The sequence below is a fragment of the Lissotriton vulgaris genome, chromosome 4_1 (genome assembly GCF_964263255.1).
Source record: "Lissotriton vulgaris chromosome 4_1, aLisVul1.2, whole genome shotgun sequence".
In the NCBI taxonomy this organism is placed as follows: domain Eukaryota; kingdom Metazoa; phylum Chordata; class Amphibia; order Caudata; family Salamandridae; genus Lissotriton; species Lissotriton vulgaris.
Genome location: NC_141691.1, coordinates 1,902,639,047 through 1,902,658,142, shown reverse-complemented (window position 1 = coordinate 1,902,658,142; position 19,096 = coordinate 1,902,639,047). Strand labels below are relative to the sequence as shown.

The 19,096-nt window shown below is 43.8% G+C and overlaps 1 protein-coding gene across 1 annotated transcript in view; it reads left to right on the top strand.

Moving 5' to 3' along the window:
• KCNQ3 (potassium voltage-gated channel subfamily Q member 3) overlaps nucleotides 1–19,096 on the top strand; it is a 751,198-nt gene that overhangs the window by 691,208 nt on the left and 40,894 nt on the right. Inside the window, exons 12-13 of the mRNA XM_086966229.1 lie at nucleotides 9,833–9,964; nucleotides 16,418–16,516. Coding sequence (XP_086822355.1) covers nucleotides 9,833–9,964; nucleotides 16,418–16,516 — 231 coding nt within the window. The remainder of the gene's footprint in view (nucleotides 1–9,832; nucleotides 9,965–16,417; nucleotides 16,517–19,096) is intronic.

Here is a 19,096-nt window from a genome sequence, read left to right as displayed (position 1 = left end):
GTGCAAAATACTGTCTTGGCACCCCGGGCTGGGCCCCTCTCGGCTTAGCCAGAAGTATGCGAGAGGTCAGGGATACCTAGCTGCAGCCCTCAGAGTGTCTGGAGGCATGAAAACCTTAATTCGGGTCCTGGCTCAGGCTGAGCCACAAAATGGGTTCATCTCGATTTTATTAAACGTGTACAATGCAAAAACATGGGCAACATGGGCCTCAGTGCAAAATTAACGTTTCTTTCATGGGAGACTTGGTAACTGACATCCTAAAGTGGGACGGAAATGCAGAGGCATTATTATTGCAGACATGAGAGGGAAAATGCATGGGTGACATGCAAGTACACTAAACGTGGGGTACACGCAGGGGACACATTGGCCATGTAAAATTTCATTTTCCTCAAATTGGTCAGGCATCTCCACCATACTCAGGCCTTCTTCCTTTTTTATCTCTCATAGTTGTCATAGGACCTACCACTTCATAGCTCTTGGTTTGACTCCTGCGACACAATCTAGTGTATTACCCAGATAGTGCACAGGTTAAGGAGCTGCTGCTAGTTTCTTGTGCAAAAGAAACAGTTGATTGATGGAATGCTGGACAATGCAAACATTCCCCCCCCAGTCACAAGAATCTGGGTTAAATCCATCATTCTTTTGCCCACCACACCACCCCAGTATGGACCCAGCCATATGCAAATCAGTCAAGCCTGAACTGCCAAGCCAGGTCCTTCCTGGACCGGAAGCAAGCATCCTGGGACCGGTTTCAGGGCATCACCCTTCATCAGCCAGGCTAGCTTGAGTCCAGTGGTGTAGTGAGCATGGGAGCCATGTCTGGGCATAACCATCCCACTTAGGGCGACTTATGCAAAATAAACAGTTGATGGACAGAATGCTGAACAATGCGAACATTCCTGAAAGGCCTAGATAGGATATTGCTTAAAGGGAACATTCAATATTCAGATTAATAAACATATATAATAGGTGTAGTCGCCACCACAAGCCCTCAGACACTACAACAACGCTTTCAAACTTCCTCGATATTTCGAGGGAAGAGTATTACCTCATGGTAGCTGGTGATTTCAATATGACTTATGAGCCTGTAGACTTTGTACAGAAAATAATACAGGAGGAGGAGCAAGTCAGGGGTGTAAAAAAGCTCCAGGTACCTGCCATTAAAAGATGTACAAAGGTTGGGCAGCTAGTATTGTCTTTTACTGTTGCCTATGAAGTGCACACTTGTAATGGGCGGGCACCCTCAGATGAGAAAGCAAAGTTTGCGTTTAAGAGGGGGAATGTTGGAAGCAGGATCGACTACATCATGGTGGACTTGACCTCTGGCCCCATGTCAATAACATGACTGTTCTAAACCGCGAGGACAGCAAATATAATACTCTTTCTGAGGCTATTTGGCCTCCCTATTTTGCATTGTCAAACTCATCTGGTGATGGCCCCTGTTGTTACTACCAATAACAATAGGAGAGTTAAATGGCCCCAGATTATGGTTGATGGTAAACTGCTCCCCAAGATGTATAAAGAGTGGCCCAGTCCCTCACGGTACTGAGTAATCCAGTCAAAGTGATGGTTGTATTGTGTCTAGCTTTCATCAATTAACAAATAGTATAAAAGCCTACTTTAGAAGATGTAACTCTAACATTCCAAAACGGAATATTGCCCCATGGTTTACTGAGGAATGTAGGCAAGCTAGGAATGATCTATCTGTGGCAGTAAAGCAAGGGATACAAAATACCATGGGAGGTTGAGAATTGGCATAAACTATTTGAGGCATAAAGACTGAAGGATTGCCAGCTTTTCTGGCACCTACTTTCAAAAGGGTAAACCAAGCAGGTTAGTGAAAATGGATTCCATATACAATCATATGTCTGGGAAGAGTACTTTCAGAAACTATATACTGGTGCAACCTGTGAGCTCGAGGGTGAGGCAGCAGTAGCAGTTAGGGACCTGTACAGGAAGATGTAGTCCGTTTTTTCTTAGAGGAAATTGTAACAGCAATTACTTTACTTCAGGCTGGGAAAGCCCCAGGGCTATATGGACTATTGGGAGACCTGTTAAAAGCAGAGCCCAATATATGGGTTCCATTGCTGTGAATATTTTTTAATGCCATTTTACGAGGGGGGATATCCCTGCAGCCTGTGAAGGTGCTGAAATAATCCCCATATTCAAAAAAGGAGATAAAGGGGACCCCTCTAACTGCAGTCCAATCAGCCTCATAGATGTTTCACAGAAAGTCTTCAGCAAAATAATCCTGTCCCATCTTCAAAGTTGGATAGAGGAAAACAACATACTCTCTCATCTGTAGGAAGGTTTTAGGGTTTCCACGAGCACCCCAGATCAGATGTTCCGATTCGTCTTGCTCATTTGGAAAGAAGTGAAGATCAGGAGGGGCCACTTGTATGTCCTATTTGTCGACCTTGAAATGGCATTTGGTTCCATAGACCATACTAAACTCTGGGCTGCCCTCAGGGACTTAGGACTTCCCTCTGACTTGCTTGAACTATTGGTTCGCTCACATCAAGATAACTGAGAAAGTCAGGTGGAACTTTGATGGTAGTCTCACTAATAGCATACTGTTTCAAAGGTGGTGCACCAGGGTTGTGTGCTTGCCCCAATCCTGTTCACCTTGTATATGAATGGGCTTATAAGCGAACGCTATGACTGTGAAGGTGACCCGCCAAAATTAGCTGGTAACCATATACCCTGCTAGCTAATTGCAGACGATTCGCTGCTCATTTCCAAAACTTCAATGGGCATCCAGATTGTGCTATCAAAGTTCGCGAAAGCATGCAAAGATCGGGGCCTTGAAATAAACTGCTCAAAACAAAATTCAGAGTTTTCAATCCCTATAAATCTACCAAGGGAAAAGTGAGGCTGGGTCCTCAATTCTTAGAGCAGATCAAGGCCTTCGATTATTTGAGAGTCAGAATCAGTGATAATTTAGCATGGACTCCCCAAATCCAGAAGAGTGTGCTGACACTTCAACATGTGGACTGTGCAATAGTAAAGGGGTTAAAACGCTCAGCCTTCCGCCCATTTTCCCTCATCCTAGAAATACATCAAGCTAAAGGCATAGGTGCAGCCCCATACGGGGAAGAACTGTGGTGACTGGAGCATTTGAAATAGCTAGAGGTTGCAGAAAATACATTTTTATGGGTGATCCTTAACCTCCCAATGAATACGCCACTATTACCTCTACGCCTTGACCTTGCTCTAAAGCCTAATACCTATTTCGCTGTCCTCAAAGTGGTTATGTTTTGGGTAAGACTCTGGACTAGTAGTACCCAGATTCCCGTAAAGGACGCAGTGGATGAATGACTAATTCTTCATAGACATAAAGAGCGATTGGTCTGGTTCAATAAGGTTAAGGAGTGGCTTTTCAGACTGGTCCTGGAAATTACGTGGGAGGACCAACAGTCTATTACGAAAGAAAATGGTACCCCAGTAAAAAAAAGGTATTGGGTTGTTGTTGATTCTTTTTGCACTGATGTAGGGCACCTGGCACTTTAACCTCCATTTTTTTTAAATGTCAAGAACTGTTTTAAGTTGTATTTATATATGGATGACGTTAACCCCCCTCAGGCCTGAGCACTTTACATACAATTTAGGATTGGGGTCTTCCCACTGAATGCAATTAACAGTTGGGAAAATGTTACTGTAACCCTCTGTGCCCATCTAGCAACTCTACCCCAGAGACTATAGATTTTATTTTCTTCTGTCCCGCCTATGCAAACCAAAGAAAAACATGGATTATTCCGGCCTGTCAACTGCTCTCCTTTTCCCGCCACTCTGATGCTCTACGCATATTTAGGTCATACACGACAAGGTGGCTTACTTTCACAATATCAAGATATCTGTTGTATGCCTGGTGGCAGAGGTCTAAAGTAGTAAAATGATATCTTGATGTAGGTCCATAGAAATCTTTTTAATTATAGCATGTTAGTTTTAATCTAGCAATCTTTTCCTGAATGGTGTTTAGGATTACTAAATTGATACTATTTCAAGCTTTTGTATTTTTAACATCTTCAGGAAATATTCTTTGTTATGTGATTTTATGTATGTGTATGATCATGTTATTGATCGAATAAAATTATTTATATATGTATATATATATATATATATATATATATATATTCCAAACTGTTGCCTGTGTATAGAGGAGCCTCACGCCAGGATATAATATTGCCACCATCAGCTTTATTGGAGGGGTTGAAGCGGGGCACACACCAGCAATGTCTCACAAAATAAATTAAAGTTCCGCCTGACGCGTTTCGTGGTCATTCCACTTTATCAAAGGCTCACGAACTGAAGAGGCAGCAGCACCGCACTTGAAAGCACCACTAACAATTCTCCGACCCCGCCTTCATGGGCGTAGCCCTTCCAGCGGCACTCTGGTCTTCGTAGTGCTTCATATTTCTCCAGTGAGCAGCTGCGCTAATGCCCCCCTAATCAAATTGTCAAAATTGCTACCACAGTGGGCCGTGGGACATGGCTCGAGTCCCCGCTTACCCAGTCTTCCTCCAACAGCCCGGCTCCTGTCCCATAAGTAGCGGCGCTTTACACGTCGTTGCAGGAGTGCTGAAACAACACCGGAGCTCCTCCGCAGCTCAGGCAAGCCGCCATCAATTCCAAACTGTTGCCTGTGTATAGAGGAGCCTCACGCCAGGATATAATATTGCCACCATCAGCTTTATTGGAGGGGTTGAAGCGGGGCACACACCAGCAATGTCTCACAAAATAAATTAAAGTTCCGCCTGACGCGTTTCGTGGTCATTCCACTTTATCAAAGGCTCACGAACTGAAGAGGCAGCAGCACCGCACTTGAAAGCACCACTAACAATTCTCCGACCCCGCCTTCATGGGCGTAGCCCTTCCAGCGGCACTCTGGTCTTCGTAGTGCTTCATATTTCTCCAGTGAGCAGCTGCGCTAATGCCCCCCTAATCAAATTGTCAAAATTGCTACCACAGTGGGCCGTGGGACATGGCTCGAGTCCCCGCTTACCCAGTCTTCCTCCAACAGCCCGGCTCCTGTCCCATAAGTAGCGGCGCTTTACACGTCGTTGCAGGAGTGCTGAAACAACACCGGAGCTCCTCCGCGGCTCAGGCAAGCCGCCATCAATTCCAAACTGTTGCCTGTGTATAGAGGAGCCTCACGCCAGGATATAATATTGCCACCATCAGCTTTATTGGAGGGGTTGAAGCGGGGCACACACCAGCAATGTCTCACAAAATAAATTAAAGTTCCGCCTGACGCGTTTCGTGGTCATAACGCGTCAGGCGGAACTTTAATTTATTTTGTGAGACATTGCTGGTGTGTGCCCCGCTTCAACCCCTCCAATAAAGCTGATGGTGGCAATATTATATCCTGGCGTGAGGCTCCTCTATACACAGGCAACAGTTTGGAATTGATGGCGGCTTGCCTGAGCCGCGGAGGAGCTCCGGTGTTGTTTCAGCACTCCTGCAACGACGTGTAAAGCGCCGCTACTTATGGGACAGGAGCCGGGCTGTTGGAGGAAGACTGGGTAAGCGGGGACTCGAGCCATGTCCCACGGCCCACTGTGGTAGCAATATTGACAATTTGATTAGGGGGGCATTAGCGCAGCTGCTCACTGGAGAAATATGAAGCACTACGAAGACCAGAGTGCCGCTGGAAGGGCTACGCCCATGAAGGCGGGGTCGGAGAATTGTTAGTGGTGCTTTCAAGTGCGGTGCTGCTGCCTCTTCAGTTCGTGAGCCTTTGATATAGTGGAATGACCACGAAACGCGCCAGGCGGAACTTTAATTTATTTCGTGAGACATTGCTGGTGTGTGCCCCGCTTCAACCCCTCCAATAAAGCTGATGGTGGCAATATTATATCCTGGCGTGAGGCTCCTCTATACACAGGCAACAGTTTGGAATTGATGGCGGCTTGCCTGAGCCGCGGAGGAGCTCCGGTGTTGTTTCAGCACTCCTGCAACAACGTGTAAAGCGCCGCTACTTATGGGACAGGAGCCGGGCTGTTGGAGGAAGACTGGGTAAGCGGGGACTCGAGCCATGTCCCACGGCCCACTGTGGTAGCAATTTTGACAATTTGATTAGGGGGGCATTAGCGCAGCTGCTCACTGGAGAAATATGAAGCACTACGAAGACCAGAGTGCCGCTGGAAGGGCTCCGCCCATGAAGGCGGGGTCGGAGAATTGTTAGTGGTGCTTTCAAGTGCGGTGCTGCTGCCTCTTCAGTTCGTGAGCCTTTGATAATGTGGAATGACCACGAAACGCGTCAGGCGGAACTTTAATTTATTTTGTGAGACATTGCTGGTGTGTGCCCCGCTTCAACCCCTCCAATAAAGCTGATGGTGGCAATATTATATCCTGGCGTGAGGCTCCTCTATACACAGGCAACAGTTTGGAATTGATGGCGGCTTGCCTGAGCCGCGGAGGAGCTCCGGTGTTGTTTCAGCACTCCTGCAACGACGTGTAAAGCGCCGCTACTTATGGGACAGGAGCCGGGCTGTTGGAGGAAGACTGGGTAAGCGGGGACTCGAGCCATGTCCCACGGCCCACTGTGGTAGCAATTTTGACAATTTGATTAGGGGGGCATTAGCGCAGCTGCTCACTGGAGAAATATGAAGCACTACGAAGACCAGAGTGCCGCTGGAAGGGCTACGCCCATGAAGGCGGGGTCGGAGAATTGTTAGTGGTGCTTTCAAGTGCGGTGCTGCTGCCTCTTCAGTTCGTGAGCCTTTGATAAAGTGGAATGACCACGAAACGCGTCAGGCGGAACTTTAATTTATTTTGTGAGACATTGCTGGTGTGTGCCCCGCTTCAACCCCTCCAATAAAGCTGATGGTGGCAATATTATATCCTGGCGTGAGGCTCCTCTATACACAGGCAACAGTTTGGAATATATATATATATATATATATATATATATATATATATATATATATATAGACTCAACGTGAATCAATACAATCTTAATTTCACAGTTACTATAAGCCAAGAAAAAGTACCCTTCCTTGACACAGAGGTGTATGCCAGCGGGAACAAGTTAGAAACCAGATTGTATCGAAAGAGTACCACTGGAAATACAACCCTACATGCAGGCAGCACACACCCAGCTCATTTAATAATGAACATTCCGTATGGCAAAATGGTTTGCCTTAGGAGACTGTGCAGTAATGATAAGGATCTACAACTTGCACAGGCAGCCAGTACAGAGAGGTTCCTGGAAAGAGGGTATCAACGTAAGATCATTGATAAAGCAAGACAAAAATCTATGATGATTAGCCGCCCCACATTATTATCTAAATATGATGTCTCGGATGAGGCATCAAAATAGAAATATTTAGAAAATGTAGGGAAAACCAATGCAGTAGACTCCTTCCTTTTCATCATTGGTTATTGCAACCAACATAAGGATATACGCAGATTGATCAATAAGAACTGGCCCATTATACTCAAAGACCCTGTAATAGGCAATCTACTACCAAAGAAGGCATCTATATCAACAGTAGAACCCCAAACATGAAGGATAGATTGGTTGACACTGGCCCGGAAGTACTGGAAAAAACCTCTTGGCTGCAGAGCAATTAAGTTTTTTTTAAATGTAAAACCTGTAAAGCCTGTACACATGGCACTAACAAGATGACATACAAGGATGGTTTTAGCAATCATGAACATCAGATTAGCAAAATTCTCACATGTAAGACCGAATACGGGGTCTACATTCTTGAATGTCCCTGTGCATTTCGTTATGTGGGAAGTACCAAGTTCCCGGTCCACAAACGTATATTGCAACATCTGAGGGCCATAACCTCCCAAGACAATACCTATCCGGTTGCTAGACATTTTAAAGATCACCATTAGAGCAACAACAAGGGACTCCAATATTTTGTTAATGATGCAGTACTAGCCAGCAGATGGGGGGAAATAGGGAGTCAAAATTACGCAAACATGAAACTAAATACATCCTACAGTTAGATACCAAGCAGCCAGGGGGTTGCGTGAAGAAGTGTGGCTCAATGGTTAGAGACGGCAGACCCAGAAGCTGAGATCAGCCCGGGACCAGAGTTCGATTCCCAACGCGGCAGGGTCTTGGGTCAAAATGTCCACAGGCTTGATAATTCTAGCCTCGGCGCCTACACTAACCTTGAGCTCCACTCTGCAACTCTGGGCAATAGCTTGCTTATTCTTCACAACGGCCCCTTCAACGCCGGGGATGCCTGGTCTCACCTTGGGGGTGCCCAGAAGGGACCATCTCACTGGGAAAGCCAGGACGGGTTCCCCAGTGGCATACAGCGCCGGGACGCCCGCGGTGTGGGCAGCTGTGCGCTTTACAAGTACACAACATTTACATTTACATTTACATTACATTTACATCTTACGGAAGATTTATACACATGTTTACACTAGGCTCTGTAGGATGGGAATAGGGTTTATGAGTAATTGTGGGGTGCAGGAGTCAATTAAGGTTTTTAAATAGTATTTTATGAGATTTATTACTATTTATTGTTTTAACATGACTCATTTTTTAAGAACTATTTTTTAATGGACCATCCCATGACTATTTATTGACTATTTATTGCGCTGTTTGCACTACATACCCCTATTTCACAACCCTTTGAGTTGTGATAAGTGGCTTAATACATTTCTTTGAGTACTGTACATTGTGGCATTGTCTACCTCCTGAATATAGTCTGATTAGCAACAATTTATTCCTCTGTATTTTATAGCTATTTTTTCTCTCATTGTACACTCAGTGATTACATCTGGCAGTTCATTTCTATTGGAATAGACAGGACTGGGCTCAGCCTGTCTAAATGAATATTTTTTGTATTTGATGTTTTTTAATTGCACAAATTGTACTTTTGCTCTTTTTTCTAGCATGTAGCACTTTAGGTATGAGTTATCGTTGAGAACATCAGTTTTGTATGCAATTACACTTCACCTCAGGGGATTTAACCCATTATTTTATATTGATGACAATATACCTGACACCTACGACATCCATGATGATGAGTATTATAATTTGTAGTCAGGTATTATGTTTCAGATAGTGTATCATATTCTCAAAGTGTAGGTATTTTACCTGCATTGTGACTTGGTTTTATTGTGTATATATATCTTCTATTTTAGTGAGATATTATAATCAAGTCTGTTTTTTGTGTTTACTAAACTGTAACCCAATGAAATGTTAGCACTTGCACTTTAAAAGTATCTTCACCCTTATGGCACGCTGTCATGTGATCAAGGCTCGAGAGAGCCGAAACGTTATGGCGAGAGCACAAGAAATAAAGTAACACTTGGCATCCTATACCTTGGTTCGTGCCTGTTCCTGTTCGAAGCTGCAAGAAAGGCTGCAGCGCGAGCGAGACGGAGGTTTCTATAATATATATATATATATATATATATATATATATATATATATATATATATATATATATATATATATATATATATATATATATATATATATATATATATATGGAGAACTCCATTGTTTTCAATAGAGCTCCCAAGATTCCACTGTTCTAATAAGCCATGTGCCCTGTAAAACAGAAACCAAGTGACCAATAATAATAATCGATCATGGAGCAATTAAAACAAGTAATCATTTTTAATGGATTTATAGCCAGATCATTGTTTCTGACTGTACTAGTAAAAGTACCTTGTTTCCAGCATTTGCTCACCAGGACAAGAAAAACAATAGTTTACACACATCTTTTTCGAAATGTAACATGTATTGTTTTAGGCGTTGTGTATCAATCAGTCTTGCACTGATACAGATTTATATGTAATATTAACAAAACGTTTCTGACCCAAGAAGAGTAATATATTGTTCTTTCTGCAGAATAATGCAATTTCTTCTACATAAGAAAAAATTCAAGGAAACGTTGAGACCTTACGATGTGAAGGATGTTATTGAGCAGTATTCAGCTGGACATCTGGATATGCTCTCTAGAATAAAATACCTTCAGTCCAGGTACCGTAAACATCTGGTAAAATGTGCCACAAGTACGATTAGTACTGAATGCAACACTTGAATATGTTTTGGACAATATTCATAAAACGCAAAAATTCTATTTCTAAAGTCTTTTTTCACATGTTTTATTGGATTTATATATTGTACAATTTTCTTGTTCATCAGAACTGCATTACATCAGAGTGAAATTGGTGAGTTTGTTCATCAGATCATCATTTTGCTCATTGAGTCTTATTTTATGAATAGTTCAATAAAAGCATAAAACATACTGTTTGAAATTAGCATCTTTTGCACAGTATTCCCCGAAATGTTTGCCTTCTGTAGCTGAGCCTGTTTTTGTTGGCAAAAGGGCTCTGCGCTCATTACTCCTATTACCCAGTCTTAAAGTGCGTGTGCTCTCCCCTTAAAATATGATTACACTTTTATTTCCGTAATTAGCAAATGTTATTTACTTGTACCTCCCTAGTATATGGTGCGACATGTTCCCAGGGCCTGTAAATTAAATACTATTAGTGGGCTGCAGCACTCATTGTGCCACCCTGTAAAGTAGCTATGTAGAATATGTCTCCTGGTCAGCCACTGGAGCCTGGATGGGCAGTTTTCAACTTACATTTTGACCTAGCAAAATAAACCTTTTGCCAGGGCTAAACATTCCTTATTAATACTCATAATTCAACCCCCGTATATGTTCATACAGGATGTTGCTTGGTATGTAAGATGTAGGACATGTATAAGGTTTTACATGTCCTAGCAGTTAAAAACCTCCAAATTAATTTATTCATTGTAGCAAGACCAGCTTTCCCATAGGGAAACACTAATCAAAGACTTATTTTGATAGAACTTTAAAAGCCAACTTAATGGTGAAGTCATATTCTATATTACTATTTTAGAAATTACACTTTTTTAAAGTTGTTATTTTCCTGCCTATGACAGATGTGCCTTACTGCGAGTGTCCAGTGTCACCTGTGTCGTGTAGTTCCCCACTTCCCAGTAGGAACTCTATGTTTGTTGGGCAACATAAATGTACCAATGGTGCCAGACTGATTCCGTGTACCCCAGAGCATACGTCATCCTAAAGACAGGCTAGCTCACAGTGCCACCATATGGACCCCTAAACCTGGATGGGTAGCAAACGGTTTTTGCAATCACAGAACATGACAACCCTGAGCTCTCCCAGGGATCATGGTAACAGATGTAGGTATTTGTTGTTGTCACAAGTTGGACATCCCTTGTCGAAAGTTCAGTAAACAGATGGGCTGAGGTTTCAGCCTGTAGCGACCTCACAAATGACTGCAAGTGCTCCTCTCTCCCAAGCCGGAAATGCTTTATTTATATTGGAAAGCATTCTTGCCGTAGACTGAGATTCTAGTGAGGCCGTCATTGTTTATGTGCTACAAATAACTGTGTCAGCTCATGGGCGAAAACAAACAATCATTTTTGCACCTTGTATGTATAGATCTTGTTCTTGATGTTCAAGGTTTCATGATGGTGTTCTTGCGAAGTTGATTTTGTAAGTAAGTACAGTTTCATGGAAACTACTTCCCATTGTCATTGGCGCAAATGTTTGTCGAAAGTCATTGTATGAAAGTGAAGTCAAATTAGGAAAAAAACCTGTGTGTATGTAAAATGGTAATGTTTCTTTCTAGGCTCAACCAGAGCACACAGCACCCATTCCGCAAACATAAGTCAACTGCAGAGCAATCTAAAATATACTAGAAAGTTATAGCTACAAAATACAAAATACATATGCAAATGTAAAATGTAACCCTAAAGTCCATGATCTAAAATCAAGTTAAAAACTATTAAAAAGGCAATCATACAATTTAGAAGGCAAAAGTACAAAGAAAGCCATCTAAAGTAAAAGCAAAAAGTAAAAAACTATTTAAAAACAATTTACAATGTAAAAAAGCAGGCCGAATTAAAAGTTCCCACCAAGTGGAATGTTTATGCACCCGAATGCTAGACAAAAAAATTCGGTTCCCAGGATCTGCAGAGGATGATGCCAGAGACACACCTCATAGCAAGTTTATAGAGCAATGTGTTCCCCTCCAACTCTCAGATCAGCTGCTGATGGAATGACTACAGCCGTAGGTAGTCCTGCCGACCCTGAGCCAAGATCCAATTCACCAGAAGCCGATGTATCCCAGAAAGGCGTGTAGAATCCAGCTAGGAGCAACGGAATACAAAGTGGACATCTATACCCATGGGCCTTTAAGGGGTCCCTCAGTACATTTATGTCTGAAGGCTCAACCAGTTGCAATCCTAGGCATAAATCCAAGGCACACTCAAAAGTGCACAACAGACAGCGTAACACAGGCTGTATGCAGTGAAGCCATAAAGGCCAAAATGATAAGAGCTAATGCTCATTCAGTTCTCAAAGCAAGGGTGCGCCAAAGCAATGCACCATGTGTTCACGCCACAATAGCACATGTGGTAGTGCTAGCTCCATTTGATCTTGAAGTTGAACATCTACTGCTGAGCAGAACAGGTAAAATCACGGGCCTCAAAAATCAGGAACAGGACCAGCGGAAGACTTCCAAAGATGCTTCTGAGCATGGAGTGTATTAAAGATGGAATGACTCCAAAAACTGTCTGGAAGGTGCTAACCAAAGCAGAGCCTATACTTTTGAGAAAATGTGCTATTCCCTTTGTACTAGACATGTTAAAAATAAGATGCACCAGCTCTCCAAAATTGTTGTAGGAAGTTAGTGTGAAGGTGCGCCTGTATCTCTGAAGAGGACCCTGCAACCCGAAGATAAAATGTCTCCTTAGCAGAAGTTAAGGCCACATCTCTTTGAAACAGTAAGGCTTTCAGTTTGCTCAGGGCGTCAAAACGCATATTTGTGAGATAAATCGAAGGCCAAAGTGTATCCTCCCTAACTGTACGAGCAGCTGGAATCAGTATTGTTTCTTTCTAGGCCCAACAGGGACACATAACACCTGACTGTTGAATGGCTCCTCTGTAGTGAGACGTGTATTGCTCCCAGACAGTGGACAAAAGGTTTGACTGTGTAGAGGTGTTTTTCTTCCTTGAGCAAGTTGGCTTGGGGGCTGTGCATAGCCGCTTCCTGAGATTCAGAGGGTGCCTATCCTGTCACAGGCAGATATAGCTCACACATAGGCCTGCTATCTTTTGTCTTCCTATTCAGCTTGGTTCCAAACCCAGATAGAGGGGGGAGCTGCTTCAGCACTAGTCTGGCGTGATCATAAATATTTATTGTCCATTATTATAGCCACACCACTGGGTGAGCACATAGAGCTCTGACCAGAGGAAGACAGGTTCTGCCATGTTGTGTTTAGGTGGAGCTAAACTCACAGAAAGTACTACAACAGTGAGCTGGGTCACCCCTGAGAACTTTCACCCTATTGGTTAGGGTGGCCAGGAGTTTCTCCCACCCACAGTTTGGCACTGGGCGTAAAAGTGGCCTTCCCAGTACTCTCCAGGACCTGTGAAGAATCTGAACAAGGACTACCCTGTTGTCTGAAGAACTCAAAGGAAGACTGGACCTGCCTGCCTTGAACCCAGGACCCCAAAATGACTCTATAGGGCAGTTGGCTGACCTCTTTTTGGAGCTATTGCAACACAACAAACTTCCAGAGGCTGTTCCATGCAACTGCCCCACTGACCATAACCAACTTGTTCTGGCCTGTACTCTGCTGCTGGCCTCTGCCAGAATGAGTGCTAACCCCCAAGACCGGCCCCCCTCACCCAGGTCCTGGACTCTTGCCTGGTGTTAAAGTGTACTCCTCCAAACTTAATACTGCAAGAACTAGACTCCAAATGAAAACAAAAAGGTTCTAGGTTCTTCACACTGAATAGAACTGTCCCCGCACTTCTGCAAACACGAGTGGACTTCGAGGGCAATGCGGGACCGGAACTTGACTGCCAATGCAACCTTCCTGGATAATAACCCTGGACCTCACTGCTCAGAGTTCTTCTAGACAGCATTAACCGCCCTATGTGTCTTGCCAATGCAAAGTGTCAACCGTCAACTAGTTGTTCACTCTGATGAGGAATGCACCCCCATTGCAAGGTTCTCACCAGGACCTGGGTCTACAGTGACCACCTTGAGGACCCCCCCAAACCCCCATCCAGATCTAGCTTGCAGCCCAACTGCTGATCAACTTGTTGATGAATGCTTCTCACATGAAACTGGACTAAGAAGGTAAACTTTCCATCAGGATAAACCTGGTCCCAATATCCAACCTGTGCTCCATTGTGGTCAGCCTTAACTTTTTGCTTTTACCTGGTCCAGTACAAACAGATAACCGTTACTGGACCTTTGTGCTTTTTGGTGCTATTTCTACTGAAAATGTAAACATTTTATATCTCTGGTTCAACCTATTGGATTGGTTTAAATATTTAAAAAATTACCGTGTTTTCTAACATGGTTTGGGATTTTTCTTGCGTTATGTTTTTACTTTATTACTGTTTGAGTGCATAATTACTTTACCCATTGCCACTAAGTTAAACCTGACTGATTTTGCACAGAGCTACTAGAGGGTTAGGCACATATGTATTTAGTGACTGTTGTGGTTCATCCTGACAAGGATTGTATTTATCATTTGAGTGGGGTTTTTATCCCTTTCAAACTAATCCCCCAATTTCTTACAGATCCCCTGACTGCCACCATCTGAGAGAATTTTTCTTACATATATGCCACCAAATCAGTACCTTACATATTCTAATAGTCTAATAACCCACAGGATGTTCCTCCTTAACTGACCCATTGTTATTTACTGACTTGAAGTCATGGAATTAACCCCTTTCAGGAAGTTGGCTGAGCTGCTTCTGCATTTCCTTTTCAGAGGGTTGGACCTCATTTATCATGGTCTCATTTTTCTTCACCCTGTCAGCCCATTTTTGTGGTCATCACTGAGGATGTTTACAGTGATTTTGTCCAACTTGCCTTTTGTGTGATCACCTGTCACTGTTCTTGATTTCCTGTGTGGGGTTTAAAATCATGCTTATTTGAAGGCTTATTTCTTCGATTTGAATGACTATTGTTGCTTTGTTCTGGTGGCTTTCGAGCCATCCATGTCTCATGCCTCAACATCTTGAGGTGTTCCCTAACATCCCAAACACCCACATACACTGGTGCCTGTGGATTCCCTGGACAAAGACAGATTCCATGAATTTAGTCACTGTATGTCATAGTGTGCAGTCAGTGCTGTGCAGCTCTTTTGTGCCGGGGCCTGGCAGGCCAATTGTTCAGTGGGTGGCTGTGACGTAGTATGTTCCTCTCCGATTAGCATACCTGTAAAACTATTTTAAGAGACATCCCAAAATGTTGTCTCTCTATGCTCCATATTTCTCAATAAAAATGATCTGATGGGAAATTACTAATGCTGTAGATTCTGGTCAGCTTCCAAATTTGTTTGCAATTTGGTGGCTTGACGGCAGACTCAAATGCAGCTGTACAGACGCGAGTCAGGGGTATATCTCTTTCGTATCGCAGGCCTTCCCAGTACAGTTTATTTCTTCATGGTATGAAACACAGGCCAGGGCTTGGAGCAAACAGAAGCAAGCACCCATGCAGGCTTACTAGTATTGATGTATTTAATATCTGAGGAGCACTTTTTCACCACAGTAAGATAATTAAGGGATGCAGGATGAACATACTTCAGTCATTTGAGCAATATTTTGGCGAGAAATCATAACATGCTTTAAACACATACTGTTCTGTTACGCAGATTTGTAGATCGTGCTATCACCCAGGAGGGCTTCCTGGTGCTGAGCAGGTCTTCTGTTTCCTGCAGAAATTAAGAAGGCAGGAGGAGGCTCTTAAGTGTAGCCGGTATCGTTCCTAGCTTTAGGTGCGATGTAAGAGAGGGCTTATTGACCGGATCTGCTTGTCTGTATATGTGGGGTTTGTGCAAGTAGGACTAAAGGCGAGTGGAGGTGTCTGGAAGGTTGGTGAAAGCAAATGTGATTGTTGAGGTATGATGGGCCAGTGTTCTGTAGTGTCTTAAAAGAGTGGGTGAGGCGTTCAAATTGTACTCGTTTGTGGACGCAGTTGAATGGGGCGGCAGAGAATCGAGTTCTGGGATGTGAGTGCGACTTGGGAGGTTGAAAATGATTCTGGCCATAGAGCTCTGAATTGCATGAAATCTGATGCAAATAGTTTTGCATTGGGAGGCAGAATACAGTCAAATCCCACATGCATTCAGTGTTTCACCCCACATGAGGATGGCAATTAAAGTAAGACATTTTCAAAGGTATTGATTAAACCTTGGTCAACGTTATCAGTGATTGTGTTCGAATGGAGTTTGGTGCCTTTGTTTCATGTTGTGTCATGGTGTTGTGTATTGATTCTTGGATGTGTACTTAGGCGTCCAGTCAATTCTAACAATACAAGGATTACTATTAGATTTGTGTTGATATGAATAGTATAGAATGTGTCCAGTGATGAAAATTTGTCTAGCTTGTGTTTTTGTGTTCCTATTTTTCAGGATAGACATGGTGTTTGCTCCCGGGCCCCCGTCCACTCCGAAACATCGGAAATCTCAGCGAGGAGGAGCCTTTACATTCCCAGGAAATCCTTCTCCCAGGTACTTTTTGCAATACATTTGTAGGATTGAACTGATCAAATGGGGCAATGCCACTGTGCTATAGGCATTTAGTGGAAAACTCTGGCTCAATGCCTACACTGCCAGATCTGAAATATGAGTACAATGTTCTGCATTCACCTCTTTATAGGAGATAGTACACGGATAAATCAGTCTGCAAGTCATTCATGATACACTGGGACCAGCAGCTCTTTAAATGAATTGGTGAAGATATTTCACTTATAGGGTATAGTTTTAGGTGGCAAAGATACATTTTTTCTGTGGATACCTAGAATGAAAGAGACAGTACTTCATATACTGCTATTAACATATGATCTGAGCAGTTGCAAGATCAAAGAACATATTGCTGGACAGTGGTTACCTAGGTTAATTGAGACTGAAAGCAGTAGTAATTAAGTAAACAAACAAAGCAACTCAATGCACTGTATGTATGGCAGATATAGTGTGCCCTGCCATGCGTCTTCAGGGTAGTAAGTGCACCAAGAGTTCTATGAAAAACAGAGATAATGGGCATGTTCATTCAGAAATTCTGTGGTGAATTACAATATCCTTTTAAATCAAAGATAGTAGGTATGATATTCACTGGAGAAACGGTCACACTATTGCTTTCCCTTCTTCAGTATTTGTGGGTTTATTTAGCATTTTTCAAATGACTCGCCAGCTCCCTACACTCAGAATGAAGCCGGTGAATACAGAGGAGAATGGATGGTACAGCCACCATATTTTGGTATCATTCCAGAGACCACAATGAAATAAGACTCCTGGAATGTTGCAACCTTAGATGCAACAGATTTTCTGGATGCAGATTTATGAATTACATGTGTAATTTGTACAGTGGAACTAACATATGGAATTAAAGATGGGTATAAGTGAATTTACAAATATCATGAAGCTCAATATATGAAAGTAAGTAGATGTTTATCATAGTTAACTCTACAGATATGTAAGTATATCTTCAAGGTATGTGGGTATGGAGGTAAGAATAGTAAAGCTGTATTTAGGTATACATACCTCACAATATTTTGGTTCTAGATAGTTAGGCCACAATGTTTTTGGAGGGCGATATTTCTATTCTCTAAATTTGTACATATAAAAAATGCAAGAGTATGTGAGGGCTGGCTAGAAATAGGCATTGAATTTAATCAAGGATGATGCAACAGAACATCAGACGAACAAGAATAGTTAAGAAAGAGTTATGCAAGGAAGATATCCCAGCAAATCATAGTTTAATCCATAGCTGTGTCTGGCAACTTATTAGAAATAGCACCAATCAGTATTCCAGTAGATTAATGCTGTCTCATTTCTTTTTCTTGCTTTCTCCTTGTGGTCCTCTGCTTCCAGGGTTGTCCAATTGTCCAATTCCTTCTGTATCTTTTCTGCCTTCCATTGCGCTTCCTGCAGTGTATCCTTGCCATTGTAGATTGGTAGGTGGATCCCCGCCTCCTCCTTCCTCAAATCAATGGTTTGGCCGCTTGCATGATGTGAAATTATGTGAGTACTTTTGATATGGCTGTTCCATGTGATTATCAAAGCTGACAGCAGCAGTCATCTACTGCAAATGGAAAGGGGCGACCACTCGGTCCCCCCGAACATATGGTGGAGTACCCCGATCCCCCCGGGAGGCCATCTTGGGCGGGGGGCGAGTCCCGGCTGGTATGCCCGAAGCGGCGTAGCCGGGGCGCGCCTTTTCCCGCCCTGTAGGGGGTTGTCCTAGACGCTGACGCCGCCGGCCACGCCCCCGGGGGGCAGGCGGAGGCGGGTTTACGCCCGCCCGAAGACGGATAAAAGGAGCAACAAGCCAAGAAAGCATCCTCTTGTTCCTGTGCTCTGAAGCTGCACCTCCCCGCTGCACGTGAGCTCGAGACGGAACGAAGAGCCAATTTTGAGCGTTGTAATCTTTCTCTTTGTCTTACAGATATCTTCGCTTGAGAATGCCGGGCAAGAAGGTCGGAAAGCGGGTCGGTACCGATCAGATGCTACGCATGCTCATAAAGGAGGTAGCCGATTTGAAGAAGTAGATGGCGGCTAAAGACGGGGAGGGAGGACCGAAGCGAGTTATCGGACCAGCTTTGCCGGGAGTAGTCCCTAGCGGGAGAGGCAAGAGGTCAAAAAGGGGGGCACTTGGGGGGGAAACCCCGGTTCCCGATACTCCACGTGAGGAGCCAACCTCGGTTCCGAAGGAGGGGCATCCGATCCCCGTGGTGGTCACCCCCGTGAACGGGGAAGATATGCCTCCCGAGTTGGCGGCGCAATTGGCAGCGTGGTTGGGGAAAGATAGTAAGGGCGCCACAGCTGACGACGCCCGGGCAGTAATGAGACAGCTGCGGGAATCCAGAGAGGCTGCAAAGGCACCATCTTCTGTTCCCCCAAAGGTTCCGGCGGCTGAAAGTGCAGCAGGCCCAAGTTCGGCGGCAAGTGCGGGATCTACTTCAGGTAAGCGGCCATTGCCGATTGCGGGGGAGGGGTCTGTACCTTCTCGAAGGGAGAAGATTGCCCAGCATGTTCCACTGGAAATTAAGGAAATGATTTGGGCGGATAAGTATGTAAACATGTTTTCATTGC